This window comes from Leuciscus leuciscus (assembly GCF_965113295.1).
Source record: "Leuciscus leuciscus genome assembly, chromosome: 14".
Lineage (NCBI taxonomy): Eukaryota > Metazoa > Chordata > Actinopteri > Cypriniformes > Leuciscidae > Leuciscus > Leuciscus leuciscus.
Genome location: NC_138738.1, coordinates 3418050 through 3439095, shown reverse-complemented (window position 1 = coordinate 3439095; position 21046 = coordinate 3418050). Strand labels below are relative to the sequence as shown.

At 36.5% G+C, this 21046-nt stretch overlaps 1 protein-coding gene across 5 annotated transcripts in view; it reads left to right on the top strand.

The window, feature by feature from the left end:
* syt2b (synaptotagmin IIb) overlaps positions 1–20589 on the top strand; it is a 47452-nt gene extending 26863 nt beyond the window's left edge. For 3 of the 5 annotated variants that reach the window (XM_082136465.1, XM_082136464.1, XM_082136463.1), the window contains 8 exons: positions 5896–6136; positions 8502–8662; positions 12220–12351; positions 13694–13861; positions 15022–15189; positions 15921–16038; positions 16239–16372; positions 17120–20589. In XM_082136465.1, the coding sequence (XP_081992591.1) occupies positions 5923–6136; positions 8502–8662; positions 12220–12351; positions 13694–13861; positions 15022–15189; positions 15921–16038; positions 16239–16372; positions 17120–17335 (1311 nt within the window). In that variant the 5' untranslated portion in view covers positions 5896–5922 and the 3' untranslated portion in view covers positions 17336–20589. Of the gene's footprint in view, positions 1–185; positions 459–5895; positions 6137–8501; positions 8663–12219; positions 12352–13693; positions 13862–15021; positions 15190–15920; positions 16039–16238; positions 16373–17119 lie in introns of those variants that run through there. The other 2 variants (XM_082136466.1, XM_082136467.1) reach the window with 2 other exon arrangements.
* The last annotated feature ends 457 nt before the right edge of the window (positions 20590–21046 follow it).

The following is a 21046-nucleotide window of genomic DNA, read 5'->3' as shown; positions in this document are numbered from 1 at the left end:
AACCTGCACAATGTCCCTGAGGGGGGGATGATTTTACACATTGATCAGTGGAGATTGTCCTCCACTAGCGGTTCAGGGCGTAGCACACTGCATTCGGCCGAGTGTGAGCAGAATCCATAATGAGAGAGAGAGAGAGAGAGAAGAGAGAGAGAGTGGTGAAGAGGGAACGAGGAGAGAGATAGTAACGTTAAACAGGACAGAAGAAAAGAAGAGAGTTCAAAGGTAGCGATAGAGCGACTGCGACTGTGAAACACGGTGAGGTGAAGTAGAGGAAGTTGGCAAAGGGAGGTTTGTGTGTAATGAAAGAGCGAGGAGTGTGTGAGCGAGACTCTTACTGCAGTGAGGGACTGCAGATTGTGCGGATGCGAGTGGGATCGTGGGATGCGCCTGTGAAGCGTTTCTGCTGCTCTCTCGTTTCGGATGGGTGGCTCCATTAGGGAGGACTGAACTATTGCCTGGTAAGGGCTTTCCCATTTCTGCAAGACCCCACCTCCGGATCATCAACCCCCGTCCGAAAAGCATGCTAACATTTTTCATGTTTGGTCAGTGTTTGTTTTCGAGGGGAGTTGCAGGTTAGGGTTGTGTTCGTTTTTTCCTGCTGCATTGTAAAGAGTTTGCCTTCATGATTTCAGAGTTGGAAGTGGGGCATGGATGCAGAAAGCACTAAAGATCAAGTTACTTACAACTTACTTAGTTACTACACAGTTAAATGGGGCAACATATATTTGAGACAGAGCGAAAGTTGTTTTTACCCTGCTGAAATTATTTCCACTGAACTTCAAGCTGGTTTAGTGTATGAATCACTTGATTTGCCAAAGTTTGTCAGGTTATTACTAATTAAATCTTTGAAATATACATGTTTAAACTATATTTTCTGCTTTGTTTTCTAAGTTTTGTCTGTGAAATAATTAGCACTCTTATGGCAGAAATTGTTTACATATGTTTCCTCTCTTTTTTTGGTCACAGACTAACACTGCTGTAAAGATTTTTATTTTATTTCTGTTTTGTATGTATTTTTTTATTTAATTAAATTTTTTAACACAAAATGAACACACATTTTTCCAAAAAATGTTATGTTTTTTGTACAGCTAGTCATGGATTGACACTGTTATAAATATATATTTTTGATGACAAAGTTTACAATATTTCCTCTCTTTTCTGATATTTTCTGTACAGCTAGTCACGGACAGACACTGCTGTAAAATTATTATTTTATTTTATTTTATTAATTTTCAACGTCTTTTAGATAAATCTGTCCTTAAATGTCACATATTAAAAACAAAGCAAACTTTGTACATCAATCGCTCAATTTTTTCTTTGTCTACGTGGCCAAACACGACATACTATATATGGTAATGATCAGCTATGCCAATTTTTTTTTTTTTATATGGTTAGTGTTGCTTTGCTGGGTTATTCTGACTAGTTATTGATTTTTCCATAATCTGGCTCTTTTCAGGATTCCCATGACTGTCCGTTGCAGATCTCCTCTCAGGAGGAAGCCCTTTGCAGATAGCATTGAGTCTGAAGGTGTTGAGAGCTTGAAGTAACTAGGCCCTTCAGTACAGATGGCATTGCCAAGGGTGTAGAAAGTACTGTAAATAGATGTTATCAGGGTTGCGTGAGGATAGGCATCATGCTAGCGGCGGTGCCAGTGCAGCAGATGTGACGATCTGTCTCCATTCATAAGAAGAGGCGTTTATGAAACTCTCTGGTTATGTGAGGATGTTTCTCCGGAAGATGCGAATGCTAACAGGGTCTTTAAGGCAGTTAAGAAGTACATAAAATAACTGCATATCAATGACAGAGCACACAAAGATCACTGCTTGTAGTTTGAGCTTTACCTATAATTTGATTTGCCGTATGGTAGATGCGGTTTCTAAGGTTATTGATTTCCTCCGGGATTTGTTACTCTGGTTTTTCCACACAAACAGAAGCAAAACTCTCACTCTGCAGACTCTGATTTCTTCTGTTTCCAGGTCGGATGTGATCTAGAGGAATGTATGTCCAAATCCAGCTTGTGTCCCAGCCACAGACACACATAATCAGGGTGAAACCCCATGCGCCGTCTGACCGCATATCCCAGTTCTGTCCGATGGTCTTGGTTGCTCTGTTAGAATGATTAGTGTCTGCGGTTCAGGCCGATCACATCTCACATGTGCAGCTCCAAATGAGAACGAGACCCAACATATCAGGATAGAGTCACTTTTACATTTCATGCATTTGACAGTGTGTCTTACAGTGCATTCATACTGTTATATTTTATCAGTACATCTTTTTCCTGGTTGTTATGTATGTATGTATCAATAGACAGGCAGATAGATAGATAGATAGATAGATAGATAGATAGATAGATAGATAGATAGATAGATAGATAGATAGATAGATAGACAGACAGACAGACAGATAGATAGATAGATAGATAGATAGATAGATAGATAGATAGATAGATAGATAGATAGATAGATAGATAGATAGATAGATAGATAGATAGATAGATAGATAGATAGATAGATAGATAGATAGATAGATAGATAGATAGATAGACAGATAGATAGACAGATAGATAGGGAGATAGATAGGGAGATAGATAGATAGATAGATAGATAGATAGATAGATAGATAGATAGATAGATAGATAGATAGATAGGGAGATAGACAGATAGACAGATAGATAGATAGATAGATAGATAGATAGATAGATAGATAGATAGATAGATAGATAGATAGACAGATAGATAGATAGGGAGATAGATAGATAGATAGATAGATAGATAGATAGATAGATAGATAGATAGGGAGATAGACAGATAGACAGATAGACAGATAGATAGATAGATAGATAGATAGATAGATAGATAGATAGATAGATAGATAGATAGATAGATAGGGAGATAGACAGATAGATAGATAGATAGATAGATAGATAGATAGATAGATAGATAGATAGATAGATAGATAGATAGATAGATAGATAGGGAGATAGACAGATAGATAGATAGACAGACAGACAGACAGATAAAAAAAAAAGAGCACCGTCCTTCGGATGAGACGTTAAACCGAGGTCCTGACTCTCTGTGGTCATTAAAAATCCAATGGCATTTCTCGTAAAGAGTAGGGGTGTAACCCCGGTGTCCTGGCCACATTCCACCCATTGGCCCTTACCAATCATGGCCTCCTAATAATCCCCTTCCATTGAATTGGCTCTATCACTCTCTCTCCACCTATAGCTGGTGTGAGGTGAGCGCACTGGTGCCGTTGTACTGTGGCTGCCGTCGCATCATCCAAGTGGATGCTGCACACTGGTGGTGTTGAGGAGAGATCCCCTGATATGATTGTAAAGCGCTTTGGGTGTACAGTAGTACATGTGAAAGCGCTATATAAATGCCCGATTCTATTCTAAGGGGGGTTATCGCTGCTCTCCCTGCTCTTATCCATGCTAGGCTGTCCAGAACAGAGCCATACCGCCAGTCTAAACTGTATGCTAATTGTCAATCATATTTGACGATAGTGGTCCTGACAGAATATATTATACATTTGTGACTGTGAATAGCATCCTATTATTTCATGTATTTTTAGAGTGAAATTTTTTTTTTCTTTTGACGAAGTTCTATTGAAGAACCCAAAATCCTGAGTGACATCCACCAAGTTGCTGGGAAAGTAGCTTTTCCCATGGACATAAAAGCACATATTTTAAAAATTAATAGAATTGATATGTTGTGATTCATAACAGAGCTTATTCATTCATTTCAAGACAAAACTTTACTGAAGTAAAAAAAAACAAATTCCTATTGGGAAAATGACCACGCCTTCCAGACGGATCAAAAGCCCCTCATACACACCAGCTCTCTCACACAGCCCTGGTGAAGCGTCCTCATGATGATCAGTGTGTGAGCGTGTAAAGGGCGCTTTCATCACACTGAGGAACAGAGATGATGACACGGTGTTGTCAGTCAATAAAGCACAAATGTCAGTGGCGTGCATCAGGTGAGCTCTGCAGAGGATAGATGTCCAGCTCCTCCAGAAAATCAATGCAGCTCCTCAAACGCTGGTGTCTTCAGTGATTGCCACCTAAATAGTGCAGATTGGTTTTGCATGAAATGAGGGGTAGAGGCTCTGGATGCTGTCATTTTGAAGATTTATCCAGCATGGATTGGAAGGAGATGTGCATTTGGTAAATCAAACCCATTTGGTTCTTTCAGAGAAGAACAGAGTGCAAATGATAGTCAATGGCTGGCTTTGTTTGGATTAGTATTGATTAGTATTTATGGTTGTTTTTTGGTGGGTGGCGGTGAGGGAGGTCATAGCTCAGATACAAGAGCAGAACACTGAACATCCCGGAAAGCAGAAGACAACGCTGCGACAATGACCATATAACATAATCGATATAAACACTTTGCTTCTTTTGTGCATTTCCGATTAACTTAAGTTTGTTTAATTTGGGCAGTTTGTTGACGTTGCTAAAACTAAATCTCTAGATATCGCTTACCTACAACGATCATAGTAAAACTCTTAATGGTCAACTAATAATAATAAGTATGCATTTTTCTCATTCAAAACTTACAGAATACATTAGTGTCCATGAAGTGTATTAAAATATGTTTATTAGCACATAATTAGCACTTTGATCATCTAAACCTACTCAGTTGTGTACAAACTCTTGCTTGATCAAAAGCAGTCTCATTTGTAGGTCTTATTATTCTCTTTCCCATGTTTATCTCTTTGACAGTGAGGGCTGTAAAATTTGCTAAAGTGAAGATTTTTCAGCTGGAAAAAGAGCAAAAGGTCTTTTATCCTTTGCATTAAAAAAAAATCAATATTAAACAATCATTAAAAATTTTTTTTATAATAATAATATTTTATTTTAAATTATTTATTTATTTATTTATAAATATTTATTTATTTTTATTATTTATTATTTTAGTAATAATTATTAGATTAAATAAAATAATTGTTATAAATATTTTTCTGTATTTTATTTTTTTTAATTGAAAAATGAAGAGAATGGAAAACCGATTAAATAATAAAGTTAATCATTTGTTTTCCAGTTTGTAAAACTAATCAGAATCTATGTGTGTAATTTGTTTTTTAGACATTCTGCGGGTTTTTGCTGGTTGTCATCTACTCTCAAACCTTCATTTATCATTCCATCCACATATTTATCTCCATACATATTAGATCTCCTTGTTACGACAGCATCCTCTTGTTGTTTCATTTCGTTTCAAATATTATCTAGCAAAATGTACAACCTGCCAACAGAGCTGCCCTCGTTAAAGTCATAATTTTTACAGGTTTTCATTCACAAGGCGGTGAGAAGCTATCAGCGGTGACAGCAGAAATTATCTGACATTTTAAAGGTGGATGCTGCAAGGAAAGTCAAATCAGAGGCAGACTTTTCTCTTATTTCTTTTGCATACAAGCATATGCGAGTAATAATCCTGGATTTGATGCCGTTTTATAACCTAAAGAAAACTGGTGCTAAAAGCACTGAGGCATCCCAGGACAAAATGTCCTGTGTTTCGTCCTGCAGTGCAGTGTTCTGTCGTTTATCTTGCTCTTCACCCTTTAACGGCCCGAAGCTCTGACGCTTTATTTCATTATTTAAATGCAAGGCCATCCATTTCTTTATTAAAAAGAGCCGTCCACTGTCAGTTCTGATAGGTCTTATCCTTGTTTTCTTTTCACTTATTCAAGAAGCAGCTTCTGCTTTGAAGTTTTTCATAAAAATAAATATGGTGTGAAAAATGCATTTGGAAACTGCACCCTTCCTACATTCAATTTGACAGACGGTAGACTCTGATGTTTTTGAAAGCCACAATTGTCCGTAAGATCAAAAAGCATGTCAGACTTCAAGGTATTTTGTGTTTAAAATGTGTGTGGTGTCTTCAACTCCTCCAGGGTTCCTGAGTGGTCAAGCCAGAGATTATGAAGTGGAACCTCTTTAAAAAGAAACCAGAAGCCATGGTGGGCCCGGAGCCCACGGGACTCGGCGTCACGCACCTGTCACACACCATGACGATGGCCCCCGCCGTCTCCACACCCGCGGACAACTCCACCGAATCTGAGGCGCCCGTCAACAAGAATGATGTCTTTGAGGAAATCAAAAGCAAGTTCCTCAATGAGATCGATAAAATCCCATGTAAGTCCTTGTTAGATTTTAGGTTCCATGTGCCTCATTCCAGTCCTTCTAGCAATTAACATTTGAATGAACAATGACTCAGCGCTGAGGGAGACAACAAGTATCTCTCAAGTTTATTAGCATCTTTGTCTCAGAAGATATAGCAAGAATATGAGTGGAGTTACACCGGGTTAGCCAATAAGATAGTGTACACCTTACATCATATAGGAATACGATACCTTGAATAGCAAGTCCATTTATGGTCAGTTTCTGGCTAGATCACCACATATACGTTTGGATCCCATTACGTCCCAAGATGATTTCATTTTGTCTAAGGACATTAAGGGAGTAACATTTATTTTGTCACTGAATATCTTTTTAGAAAGTACAATGCAAACAGTGGTAATAATAATAAAACAGAGGAATTCAGAGTACGAACATTGATTTATTCATATTCCCAGCCCATAAACACAATGGGAAAATAAACTTTAAATGATTCCAAATATAAGAAGTCAAACAAAGATAAAGAAAAATCCAATGAAATTCACCAAATAAAATGAAGAGCACGAGTGTTGCCCAAATCAAAGAACTAAATAAAACAAAACACCTTCTATAACCTATAGAAATCTAATATAACCATCTCTAACCTAGAAAATCTAACCTAGCTAAATCAAAGAAAAATCCAAAAGAAACATCTTCGGCGTGCTAACGCAGCCCTTAACTTACCTCCGCTAACTAACAAACTCAAGGCCACACTCCCTAAACTAATGAACTAATAAAATGCTATGCCTAAGTTTAGACACCCATGCTAAAGTTGACTAAAAAGAGGAATAAAAAATCATCTTTTGGAAATTGAACTTAATGCCTTAATTAAAAAAATGAGGAAAAATCCAACCTTTAAGGACACCAATTTTCTTTGTGAATGAATAATGTATCGTAAATAAATAAATGTTCTTCCTTAAAATACAGGGTGCATAAGTCTGGACACCCCATGTTAAATTCCCATAGAGGCAGGCAGATTTTTATTTTTAAAGGCCAGTTACTTCATGGATCCAGGATACTATGCATCCTGATAAAGTTCTCTTGGCCTTTGGAATTAAAATAGCCCCACATCATCACATAGCCTTCACCATACCTAGAGATTGGCATGGTTTTATTTCAGCTAGCCTAATAGCTGGTTTGATTTGCATTGAGAGATGATCTTATGGAAAGTACTCCATGCCAATCTCTAGGTAATTTTTTATATTTTTTTTCATCTGCCTGCCTCTATGGGAATTTAACATGGGGTGTCCAGACTTATGCACCCTGTATTTTAAGGAAGAACATTTATTTATTTATGATACATTATTCATTCACAAAGAAAATTGGTGTCCTTAAAGGTTGGATTTTTCCTCATTTTTTTAATTAAGGCATTAAGTTCAATTTCCAAAAGATGATTTTTTATTCCTCTTTTTAGTCAACTTTAGCATGGGTGTCTAAACTTACGCATAACACTGTACATAACATACACTACGTGTGGCACGATGTATGTCACGTGACAATCTAGCTTGCTCTTCGTCAATGAACACGAGGACACACAGTCAAAACCGATCAATAAACTAAACACAACAGTTAAAGAACTAAATAAAGAAACAAATTAACAGCAAATGAGGGACACAGGTCTAACATGGGCTACATAATAAACCTCTACGAGGCGCGCGCGCGCACATACAGCCAAAGCCCAACCAAAGCCCCGCTTGAAGACAGCTGGCGTCGCCTTTTATAGCCAGCTTCCGGCGGAGCGTCACGGAGACGAATGAATCCCAGCGGACTGACAGGATCTGATAACAAGACACAGATCGTAAATACACAAACATAATCGTAACAAGGACCGTTCTACTGTGTGTAGCATAGAGAATGGAAGACTCTTCCTCCATTCGGTCTACATAATGAAGAACAGATGTAGCCAGTACCTTTCCTACAGAACAAAGAAATCCTTCTCTGTGATATACTGCATGCTGAGACAATAATATCTAACAGTCCTGCAGAGATGTTGTACAGTCCCGCTAGATCAAGAAAATCAATACGCTAGTGCATCATCATTATGCTGAAGATGTTTTATGGATTTAAATTCTAGCCAAATTGTTCAACCCTCAAAGTGTTGAGCAAACCTAGAAGTGCAATGCGATAAAGAGCAATCTGCTTTCTTCTTGTAACCCTTCAAATCGACATGCAATCCCAATTCAGTTCATAAAACATGTTTGTATTTGTAGCATTTCATGTCATAACTCGCTCTATCTTTTTTTTTTTTTGTTGGTGTCAAATTTCACCTTCGAGGAATGACCCTCCACACGTCACCTGATGTCTGAATGACTCTTTGTTTTTTTCCCCCCATGATGCTTTGCAGTGCCTCCATGGGCGCTCATCGCCATCGCTGTAGTGGCCGCACTCCTCGTCCTCACCTGCTGCTTCTGTATCATTAAGAAATGCTGCTGTAAGAAGAAGAAGAACAAGAAAGGCAAAAAGGGAAAGGACGGCTTCAACATGAAGAACATGCAGGGTGGCGACGTATGTAACGGTGTTCAGTAGCACCCACCATGACCCCATTAAATAACGTAGTTAAAACCTGATGCACACTTCAATCAGAATTAAAACTAGATTATATTAAAGTCTGTATTAACTGGGCATATTACCAGAAATTAGTATTGCATCATTAAGAAATGAAAACAAGCCTCAGACCACTTTAGTATGGGTTACACTGATTATGATTATGAGTCTGTTATGTGATTAGCTTCATGGTTTGCTTTATTGTGTTTGTGAGTAATGTGAGTGTTTTGTTTTCTTTGAAGAGAAATGGTACACTGGATGTTCCAGAACATGTTTCTCTTGTGATTTTGATCATAAAAAGATAGGAGCTTTAAGGGTCATTCTACAAAATGAGTGTCTTTAATTATGTAATAGTTATATAATGAAATAACGTTATGGAATATGTTAATATTACACTAGTTCGCCTGCACATTCGGCCTTAAAGGTTAATAATAAACTAACTTGGCTTGCCGTCCTTGGAAGAGACTCGAACCCGAGGCTCGGCTTGAGCTCCGAGTTAAAACCCCCCTATGATGGAATTGCGCATTAAATTAAAAGGATAGAGATCATTTACTGGAGGAGAAGAGGAGGAGTAGCCTACGTACTTCCACTCAATTTTCATTTTCCTTCAGTACTCCGTCTGGGTTTGCGGTATATTCGTGGGTTTTCTCCGGACGAATTTTTACCGGTCCAATCAGCGAACAGAGGGAGTGGCTGAGAACGATGACGTTGAGGTGCGCTAGTTTGAGTTGTAGCGTTACGTCACGACCAAACGTTAGCGATTGGTTATGGCAGATCCAGAGTGGCTCTGGGCAGATCCAATAGTTTTAAACTTCAACACAGCCTTCAAGGAAGTTAACGCTTGTCAATGGAAAGTGGCCAGACTCTCTGTACAAATGAAATGTACGAGAGTCTGGTAGGACCAGGCTAGGCGAGGAGATGACGTGGTGTATATATAGTACGCTCGTAATGATGATTGACAGGACTGAATGTTTAGGCTCCTCCCAGACCTACGTTTTGAACTTAATTTAATAGTACAGTACGTTAATATTGAGTAACTTACATTTTATGTACAATATTATCAGTTACTTTGAGCAAAAATGGTTGCAACTTGTAATTTAAACCAGTTCCAGGGTTGCCTTTCAAAGATTCAACAAGTCGTTCGTTAAGTCACTTAAATTGTTGCTGAATGGATCAGTTAAGCGAATGATTCAGTGACTGAGTAAGTAATTACTTTGCGACCGCTAAAAAGTATGTTTTATGTAATCTTGGACATTCTACATATTCGCCATGTTGTCATTATCATGTGACGTACCATGGTCAGTTGCGTTGCTTTACTTCCATTTACAAGTCCTCTCCTGTGGCCTCATGGGACAGTAAAGTGTCCATCGTATGCACACTTCAGAATCTCGCTGGAAGAAGAAGTAGGTCATCCGGGTACTTTTTGCCTCCTCTTTTATGAGTACTTGTTGCAAGTTGCTGAATGTATCAAGTATTTGTCGCTGAATGAATCAGTACGTTTGAACGAATCGGTGAATGTGAAGGAATCAATGACTAATTTGTAAAACTAAGTCAAATTCCACCACCTACTGGCACAACAATGTAATTGACAAAAAGTGTCACTGCAAAATCCACTGCAAATAAGATGGCATAGTGCAATTTAATAAGACATTTTTGGTCTGATAAAATATACATCTACAACCTTACAGAAAAGACACTCATTTCATGATATGATCCTTAAATCAATTGCAAACTGTGTCAAGCCTTTATTGTCATACAGATGTCTTAAACATCACAGTGTCATTTCTCCAAATGGTTCTCTTGGTGTTTTTTACTGTCTTGACTGTCTTTCGTTCTGTTTTTTGGTGTGTTGTGAGTTCAACCTCTCCCTCTCTCTCTTTGCTCTCCTTCCTCCCGCTATGTGTCTAATGCGCCGCGTTTCTTGACGCTCATGGCGTCGGCGCTACGGTAGGTGTACGGATGAACGGCACAGCTGTTTCGCTGAGTGCTAGCACCGCGTGGGTGGGATTGGATGGAATGGCTGTTGTTGTAACTTCCTTGTTTTAAGCCTTTTGTACCTGCTGCTTGAAAAGAATACAATTAAAAACAAAGGAAAGTTACAATGCGAATGAAAACCCCACTTAAGTAGACCAAAAAAAGAATGATAATACAATAACAAAGAGACATAAATGTGTAGGAGGTGTGAATGGAATAAGAGATTATTAACCCACTAATACTGGCAAGATGTTCTGAGTTAGCAAGAGACGACCCACGAAACTCACTATGAATGCATGTGTTTAAAGGGCATGGCTGTTTTAACTGCACTGGAAGTCCTGATAGCAGTAAACCTTAAAATATCTAGAGCTATTAAAAAAAATTAAAAAAATGTTTTGTGCATATCATATAAGCTCTTGTTCTATGATCATATAATCAGTTCAATTTAATGTAATACAAATATATGATTTTTTTTTTTTCAAAACATTTGATCAATTAGCACATATTCTGCTTTGCCCTTTAATTTGTTGCTATATGGATATGGTTAGGAACTGACTTGAGAGTGACAATTTTTGTTTGGTGGCACATTAACACATCTTTAATCAGTTTATTTATGTTCGGATGGAAAATTTAGATTTTTTTCTTTTAAATTAAGAGCCCCAAAATTCTCACAATGTCATGCACGTATAACACATTATGCATATAACATAATAATTCTGTTATGCAGCATCTTCAGATAAAGTGACCCCAAAAAACATTTAAACACTTCAGCCACACTCAACAATGTCAGAATGTCATTGCATTAGTTGTATGTTGAAATATCATTTAAATGGTGTATAGATTGATATAGGTAGTGTATTTAAAACCCTTGATCTAATGAAGTGTGGCTTAGTGTCCAAATAAATTTTTGGGGCCAATTATGACCTATTTGTGTAAACAAAAAAATTAGTCCTGCACACATTATAGATTTTTTTTTTCTCTTCCTGCAGTTTGGATGATGTTCAAAAATACATGTCAGCATTTCATATGCCCAGAATAGCACAAAGGAGTCTGTACTTCTTTAAACATTTGCTGTTCATCGCTTATTCCCTGGAGAATCACTGATGAACAGTTAAATTTATCATGCTGATGATGAGAAAATGCTTGCACACTGAATTATGCATATCAATAAAAGCTCCTTCTCATTGTTTTCTAGGACTTCCAAAGACCTAATTTGAATAGACAGTCAAAATGTAATTTTATTATGGAAGAAGCTAAGCTCTAGAAAATAACATTGCTTCTCAAGATAAGCAAACAGAAAAAAAAGTGTCACCAATTAAAATTGTGAACTCGAGTCATTTGCAACATCCAGCCCCTGAATGACAGCATTACTCCTGTAGTCGGCTATGGCAGATAACCAGCAGGACGGGCCAGATAGAAGCATCTCTCCAACCTTTACTGCAACTGACCGGGCCCTGAGCTTGTGGCATGCTTATAGACAGGAACCACACTTACTTTCAACCCAGATAACAACTTACTTTAACAATTTACCATTTGCCCCACAGAAAAACCAGGATGATGATGACGAAGAAGGAGAAACTGGTTTGACAGAGGAGGAGAAAGAGGAGGAGGAAAAAGAAGTGGAGAAACTTGGAAAGCTTCAGTACTCTCTGGATTATGACTTCCAGGATAACAAGGTTAGGATTAATGATCATTATTCATGGGTTTCATCAGGTCCCTTTCCACAGGTGTATTAATCAAGCACAATGCAGTCTGCATTCATAATCTAGGTGCTTGATTTTATACACCTGTGGAAAGGGACCTGATGAAACCCATGAATATGCTGGAATATGATTAAAATTATTGTTAATGACACATATTGCCAGTTATTCATCTCATATTAAAATATATCATGATGCATTTGGATATGATTAAGTAAGAAAGTAATTAAAAACAATTAAAGAAATAGTTTTAATTCGGTCGTTATTTTTGGAAAGAGCTTGTGTGAAGATTTCTGCTCAGAATAAATAACAGTGTGCTTGTGTTGGGAACGACGTGAGACTTTTTATTATTGGGTGAACTATTCCTCTAGCTAAAACATCTTTTAAAAGTTCCCCGTGGGATGATCTTGGAGAAAGTTTGCGCTCATGCAGTGCTGTATCTTTCCCTAATGACAGTGTTTACCAGGATCTGCTGAGTCACAGCTGTAGCTGGACTTCCTAAATGAGCTTAAACAAACATTAATGACTGTGAACTGTTATTTTTATTATGTTTCTTAACACAGTCAGATTCAATTTTAATATGCATGAAGTCCCTGGATATTGCTAGAGTATCATTACACTGGAACAGCAGAGATGAGTCCATGAAAATTACATGTACCGTACACTATTGTACACAAGTTTGATCAAAAATACAGTAAAAACAATTGTAATTTAAAATAACTGTGAATATCTAGTAAAGTGTAATTTATTCCTGTGATCAAAGCTGAATTTTCAGCATCATTACTCCAGTCTTCAGTGTCACATGATCCTTCAGAAATCATTCTAATATGATGATTTGCTGCTCAGGAAACATTTATGATTATTATCAATGTTGAAAACAGTTGAGCTGCGTCATATTTGTGTGGAAAATTCTTTGATGAATAGAAAGTTTTATGTGTTTCAAATAGAAATAGAGTATTTGTAACATTATACATCTCTTTAATGTAAATTTTGATCAGTTTAATGCATCCTTGCTGAATAGAAGTACACATTTCTTTTGAACGGTAGTGTATTTATGAATAATACTTTCAGTGTATAATTCAATTTAAATTTATGCATAAAGCCTGTGCCAGACATTTCACAGCCCTTTCAGAGTGAGCTCATCCCAAAGGAAAATTGTGTTATAAAATCCCTTCAGAAAATGTCTATTTGCCCTTCATTTAATCTCATTGATATATTAAAGAGATCTCATTTGGGATTCTATATTATTTGACAAGAAATTCTTTTCATGTATTAAATCTCTTGCTTCTATTTTTCCCCACTGCGTTTTTATCCACAGCTGACAGTGGGAATCTTGCAGTGTGCCGACCTGATTTCCATGGACTCTGGCGGAACGTCCGATCCTTACGTTAAAGTGTTCATCCTACCAGATAAGAAGAAGAAGTTTGACACCAAGGTGCACAAAAAGACCCTCAACCCAGTGTTCAATGAAACCTTTGTCTTCAAGGTAAGCTGTTCACCACTTTTAAAACGACTCTTATTGTGTTGGTCAAATATTGATGTGTAATATCATCCTAAAAGACAGCATATGTTCTTATTAATCAAGTTATGTAAAATAAAACTAACTGGCCTAACATATATGGAATAAAGCAGAAGTAGTGATTTGCCTCCAGTGATGCTGGTGTGTCATTAGTGTTCATTGGCAGTTTTCTGCAACACCAGCGTTTTGGTCCTAAAGCTTCCAGCTGTTCCCGAATGAGCTTTAGTTTCGGTAATGAGCTCCGGAGGGGCCGCGGATCCTCTGGTGGTCACCGCTAGAGTCTAACAGTCTCACAGTCTCACGCTGAGAAAACTGATCTAGGACAGGAACAATTGGCCATCTTTAAAGCCCCTGCCTTACAGTGAGAACGGATGACTGTGTTTCTAAAAATGGATCGGCCGTAACGGTACGAGCGAGAAAACAAAGACAACTGAGGAGGAGCTTTTTCAAGTAGTTATTTTTCCCAGATAATTAGATAAATGAGCTGTAAATGCAAATATATAAATATATATATGTTTAAAAAAAGGGTATTAGGCTTTGTTTAAATTTTAATATATTTTATAATATATTTTAATATATTATACTATTTGATTATATATTATAAATGTATATTTATAAAAAAAAAATTATAGGTTTGATTGGCATAGTCACAAAGTTTTAATATATTTTAAGATATACTATGTGATTATATATATGTGTATGGGTTTGGATTCACAAAGTCGCTTGTTTTTAATAATAATAATAATAGATTATTTATTATGATTTTATATTTGAATAGTTAAAAAATTAAAAAGCAGGCTTTAATTCACATAATATATTATACAATTTAATCATACATTACAATTTTATATTTTAATATTTTAAAAATGTTTATAGGCTTAGACTTTTAATATATTTTATAATAATATATTTAATTTTCTCAAAAAATTCTAAAATATATTTTAAGATGTACTATTTGATTATCTCTCTCTCTCTATACCTTTCTATCTATCTGTCTATCTGTGGCAGAACAGTTTACATCTCCTTTATATAACAATACTCAAAGGACATTATGTTCTACACTCAGATTTATCACTCGGTTTGAAATCTGTATTTATGTCAATTCTTCTCAATGGTTTCCACGTTAGATGCCGTACGAGGAGCTGGGTGGGAAGACACTGGTCATGTGTGTGTACGACTATGACCGCTTCTCCAAACACGACATCATCGGTGAGGTGAAACTACCCATGAACACTCTGGATCTGGGTCAGCCGATTGAAGAGTGGAGAGACCTGGAAAACGCTGAGAAAGAGGAGGTGAGTATTAAAGGGGTGGTAAAATGCCCTTTTCACAAGATGTAAAATAAGTCTCTGATGTCCCCAGAGTGTGTATGTGAAGTTTTAGCTCAAAATACCTCACAGATATCTTTATATAGCATGTTGAAGTTGTCACTTTTTGAGGGTGAGCAAAAACGCACCGTTTTGTGTCTGTTCCTTTAAATGCAAATGAGCTGCTGCTCCCGGCACAGGGGGCAGAGCTTCAACAGTTTGCACTCACACAGACATGCACTGAAAATTTCTAAAACTTTTAGCATTTTATGTTCAAACCGGATTCAGACAATGGAGACGAGACTCAAGAAGAAGTGACAACATTTCTGACTGATTAGTTGATGAATTTATGTAGCTTATGTGTAGTTATCTTCTAGTCATTGATTAGCATATTCTGTCTTGATAATCTATAAATCGTGTTTCTGGGGGCGGGTTTATGTAAATTCTAGGGTTGGTGATGTCACTTCTTTAAAAGAAAATATCTCTTCTTTGAGCTTTGTAAGATGTTGTTTATGCTCAAACAGCAACATTACACACTAACTAAAGTTAGAAAAGTGAAATCATAATCAACCTCCCCTTTAAATGATCTGATATTATGATCATCGGTTTTTAACTGGTCCGAGCCAGATTTGAAAAGAAAGTAAGCAGTTGTGTTGCAGATGCGTTAAATCGGTCTCCTCAAATGCATTTGTAGATGATCTCTCATCTTTTCCACACAGCCTGAGAAGCTCGGTGACATCTGCATCTCCCTGCGTTACGTTCCTACCGCGGGAAAACTGACCGTTTGTATCCTCGAGGCCAAGAACCTGAAGAAGATGGACGTGGGCGGCTTGTCCGGTGAGATCTGAGATATATTACACTGTTGAGAAAACAGTTGAGAAAACTTAATTTCTTTAGGTGTTACCAATTGAAGTAATTTTTTTAAGTTGATCCAACTGTTCCAACTGTTTTTAAGTTGAGTCTCCAGCTCCCTGAGTCTCCAGCAAGAAATGTTTAATATATTTGATGCAATTAACTCGACATTTGCCCTTTGGCAGACCCGTATGTGAAGATCCAGCTATTGCAGAATGGAAAGCGTCTAAAGAAGAAGAAGACTACAGTGAAGAAGAACACACTGAACCCGTACTACAATGAATCCTTCAGCTTTGAGATCCCTCTGGAGCAAATGCAGGTAAATTATGCAGTTAGACCGAGTTTCTACCAGAATAAACTATATTTTTATATATTAAACTATTATATTATATTATATTATATTATATTATATTATATTATATTATATTATATTATATTATACTATATTATATTATTTAAAAAATAAAAAAGTCTGTAGATTTTGATTCACATAGTCATGAACATTTAATATATTCAATTTTATTATATATTATAATTTAATTATTTAATATTTAAAAGAATGTTTATAGGTAATTTGATTTTAATAGTCACAAAGGTTTAATATATTAACATATTATAGTATGTCATTATATATTATAATTTCTATTTTAATATAATTTTTTTTTTTTTTAAGTAAAAGAAATGACTTTATTTACTTTTTTTCAGGGATTCTGTGTTATATATTTCTGAATGTTAAAGTATGTTATTTAGTATATACCAAAATTTAAGTTTACATTTTGTGCTAAAATTAAATAAAAAGATGATCACAAAAAACTTTTTTATTGGGTTTGGGTTCACATATTTTTAATATACTTTAGGATATAATATCTGATTGTATATTATGATTTTATGTTTCAATATTTCAAATATGAAAAATGTAGGCTTTAATTCACAGTCATAAACTTTTAATATATTTAAAAATATAATACAATTTAATTATACATAATAATTTTTTATAATAAATTATATAAATATATAAAATATAAATTATAAAAATATAATTTTATGATTTGTTTTTCTACTTTAGAAAATCATCGTGGTGGTGACGGTCTTCGACTACGACAAGATCGGCAAGAACGATGCCATTGGGAAGATCTTCATCGGCAGCAAAGCCCAAAGCACAGCGCTGAAACACTGGTCCGACATGTTGGCCAACCCGCGCCGCCCAATCGCCCAGTGGCATCCACTCCAACCGGAGGAAGATATCGACGGCGCTCTGGCTGCCCTGAATGCCAAGAAGTAACTTCTCACATCTCAGCCTGACTAACCCACTAACTAACCAACCCAGCACTGCATGACCCCCCACACTCATCCGTACGCGCGCCGCCAGTTTGTTTCACATAACGACCACCAAAAACACTGAATACTCTAAAGAATATACTTGAAAAGATGAACGATATCACATGTTCGCCACATAGCGAAAACCGAGGCAGGAGAAGTGGAAAAATGTGACATGTTTGGTCAGAAAGAACGTTTGCACATGTAAATGTGCGCCTAAATTATGGAAGCAAAATGGCAGTAGAAGTAGCCAGCAAGAATGATATTTTGCCCAGCGTTTTCCACCTTGCAGCCTAAATTTCCCAGTCAAATACACTGATTGTGTCCAAAATTCAAAGTGCACAAAAGATCAGTAAACGACTTTTAATCAGTAAACGTAAACAATTTTAGTTGTTTTTGCAGTTTCCCTTCAACATGTCACATTATTCTACATGTTCAGCTAGTTAACTGGACTTTATGTAATAAGAGGTTTTTATTTCATCTCATGAACAGGAAGGAATTTTGTGCAAATAATGCTGAGTTTATGTTACAAATATCCACACATTTGCTCATTTAACAAAGCAATGATCACGTTCAGTTCAGCATCCCAGGAGAAGTAACTAGTGTAAGACAGAGTCGTTTACATAGTAAATCAGGCCTTTGGGTCGGAGTTGAATCATCAGACACGTTGGCGTTTATGTGCCCAAAAGAAAGAAGATTCAGGTCTATGGTTTTGTAATAGTGCAGTTAGATCGGACTGTATTAATAAATGGGAATACATGGGCTAATAATTCATGAGATGTTGCAATATACTGTACATTAATGTTAAATTCCACACTAGTCAAGCATGTTTACACATAGTCAGTGTAAAGATATAGACACACTCTTTTACTGTATCGCTGCGATTACAGTGCCAAAATCCAGATGTTCATATCTCTCATATATAAATCTGGCAGGCTTCGTGTTCACTAAAGCTGGCTGTGAATGTTTCCTGGGATCATACGAATGAAATTTGCACTCCTTTGAGAGATTTTCACGATCTCTGTGTATTTCACCCACATTTGAATACCTGGTTGACGTCACTGCCTCGAGCTCGTTCAGTAAACTCCTCTCTCTGAGATGCCAAAGTGTTTAGTGGAAAGGAATGGTCAGTGGCGTGTGGTAAACTTCACCCACATATAAAATAAAGCAATTCAGATCCACTCGACTCCAGCTCCATCCCCAGCGACGCTTGTGTATATATGCATTGATCAAATCGGTTTCTACAGCATGTCCCTATAAATTGATGTACATAGAAGCATGTTTTAAAAAGATAGAGCATAATTATATTGTGTATGTGTGGCATTTGTCATTTTGATAATAAAATGTAGAGGAAAGATATAATGCACTGAATGCACATTTTATGAAATCGCCCCTGAAAGGGTGTAAGACATTTAAAAATATATTAATATCGAGTTTTTAAAATAAAATAAAATAAACCTTTTGAACTAAGAGGTGTGTGTAACGTGAGTGCTAGACTCATGCTTGTGGTGTCAGTTTGACTTGATTTGCATTTATTTCCTTTTTATTGTCCAGTCAACATGTATTTTGTCACTGTGTTTATTCTGTCCTGTTGATGTGAAAATAAGAAATAAAAATGTTCAGTTTGTGAATTTACAGGAATGTCTTGTTAGGGTGAATCTCACATAAAAAACATGTCAAGGTCACGTTTCAACCACAAACCACATTTTTTTTTAAAGGGCCACTATGTGTTTTTTGCATTAAAATAATGATAATGTGCTTAATTTGTATGATGCAAAAATGGAAAAAAAGGCTGCATTTTCTCCCAGTGGAAATATTTCTTTCTTTCTGATTTTGGGTGTGAAACGTGACCTGAACGTGGTTTGCAGAGGTTCATCTGATAATGTACAGTGTGTAAAACCGCGCTCTGAAACTAGAAGCCATATGCATGAGCCCTCGCAAGAGCTCATCGTTTCTGGATGAAAACAAACACCTCAACAGAAATCAATAATAATAACATTCACGCATTTGAGCCAAAATGATGTGAGAGCACGGAAGTGCAACTGTCTGTTCAAAGACGGGTTTTTGTTTTGTAATTCTTCTCAATATAAGCAAGGTGTGAATATTGGCACGTATGAAAGTGATGCCCTCATGTTTTCTCAATAACATATATTCTCACAATTGCTTGCAAAAACGTATTACGGTGATCCACATGTACAATGGCATGACTTTATGTGTGTACAGTTAACAACCAGCTCATTTATTTATTTTTTTGTACATTTAATTTTGGGATTTTTGAGACGAGAATTTGCATATGATTTTCTGAATAACTACACTTTTGATCCTTAGTTTTCCTAACATAGGATTCAGAATGATTCAATGTAACATTTCCATATGTTAGAAGGGCGCAGCTGATTGTTTGTCTATATCAAAGTACATATAGAAGCCAAGATGGATAATTAATAATCAAAGATAGTCTTTTAATGGCCATTCTGTCGTCACACGTGTCGTAAATAGTTTTTGTTCTCATATTTATTGAATTCTCCTTCAGTTCCTTCATTGAATGTTCGGTCTGTTGTGTGTAATAATTGCATTTTTTTATATGGTTGAACAGCCTTGGACTGTCTAACTGCTACTTAGGAATATTTGTCTGCTTCTGTGTGTTGTACTTTGCATTAGGACCAATGTAGAATAATGTCTTAATGTTTCTTCTGTGGACGTGAATCAAACTGCAGGGGGTCTGGTGTTCCTCTGCAGTGCAAGCAACAAAATCCCAGTCTTCCCTGGGACACTGTGGATGCCAGTCGACTGGCCCCTTCCTTCCCTCTCTGTGTTCATACAGGTTTCCATTCTTATATGGGATCATATAGTCACAAAGACTTTCCCAAATGCAATACTGCCAACATCTCAGCTTACTAACATCTCCTAACACTCCCCCCCGATTCATCGTGTAAAGACTCTTCCAAAGAACTGACGCCTTCCCTTTCCTTTTCCGTTCGTCCTGTGTGGAGGTTCAGTGTTGTCGACTCCTTTCGTGGATGCTTTGGCATGCTTTGAATTCCCCCTTCTACAAAATGAACACTTCGGCCAGTGAAGAAAAAGAAAGCCTTTCCTCTGGCGATTTGTGTAGCTTATTCTTGTCATCCTGTACAACCAATGTGAAAACCAACCGATAGAACGTCTACATGCAGATTTATCCACGATTAGTTAATCATAGGAAATAAAGATCTTTTAAATATAGATCATTTGTTTGCAGTGGTGTGTGTGTGTGTCAGTCCTTGAATGCAGACATGACGGTAGGTTTCGATGGGCGATTTAATTAAATATTTGTATTCATATAGGCTACTGTGGGATTTGTTTCTATAGTACACACAGACGGCTTAGAATAAGACCTTAGTTCAATTATGACATTTAAGTAGCTTTTATAAACGTGCCTTTGAAAAAATTTTTACAAAATTACTGATGTTCATTTTTTAGACTAAATAATGATATGCAAGCAATAATTAAAATAATTATTTATTATAATAAAATATTAAATTAAATTATTAAAATATTATTTTAAATATATTATTAAATATTAAATGATTTGTTTAATTATTTATTAAAATAATGAAAGCAAGTTGCTTTCAGTTAAAACAGCTCAAACATGCATTTTAGTCTGGGATTAAATTAAGCCTTGTCTGTGAAATGGGGGATA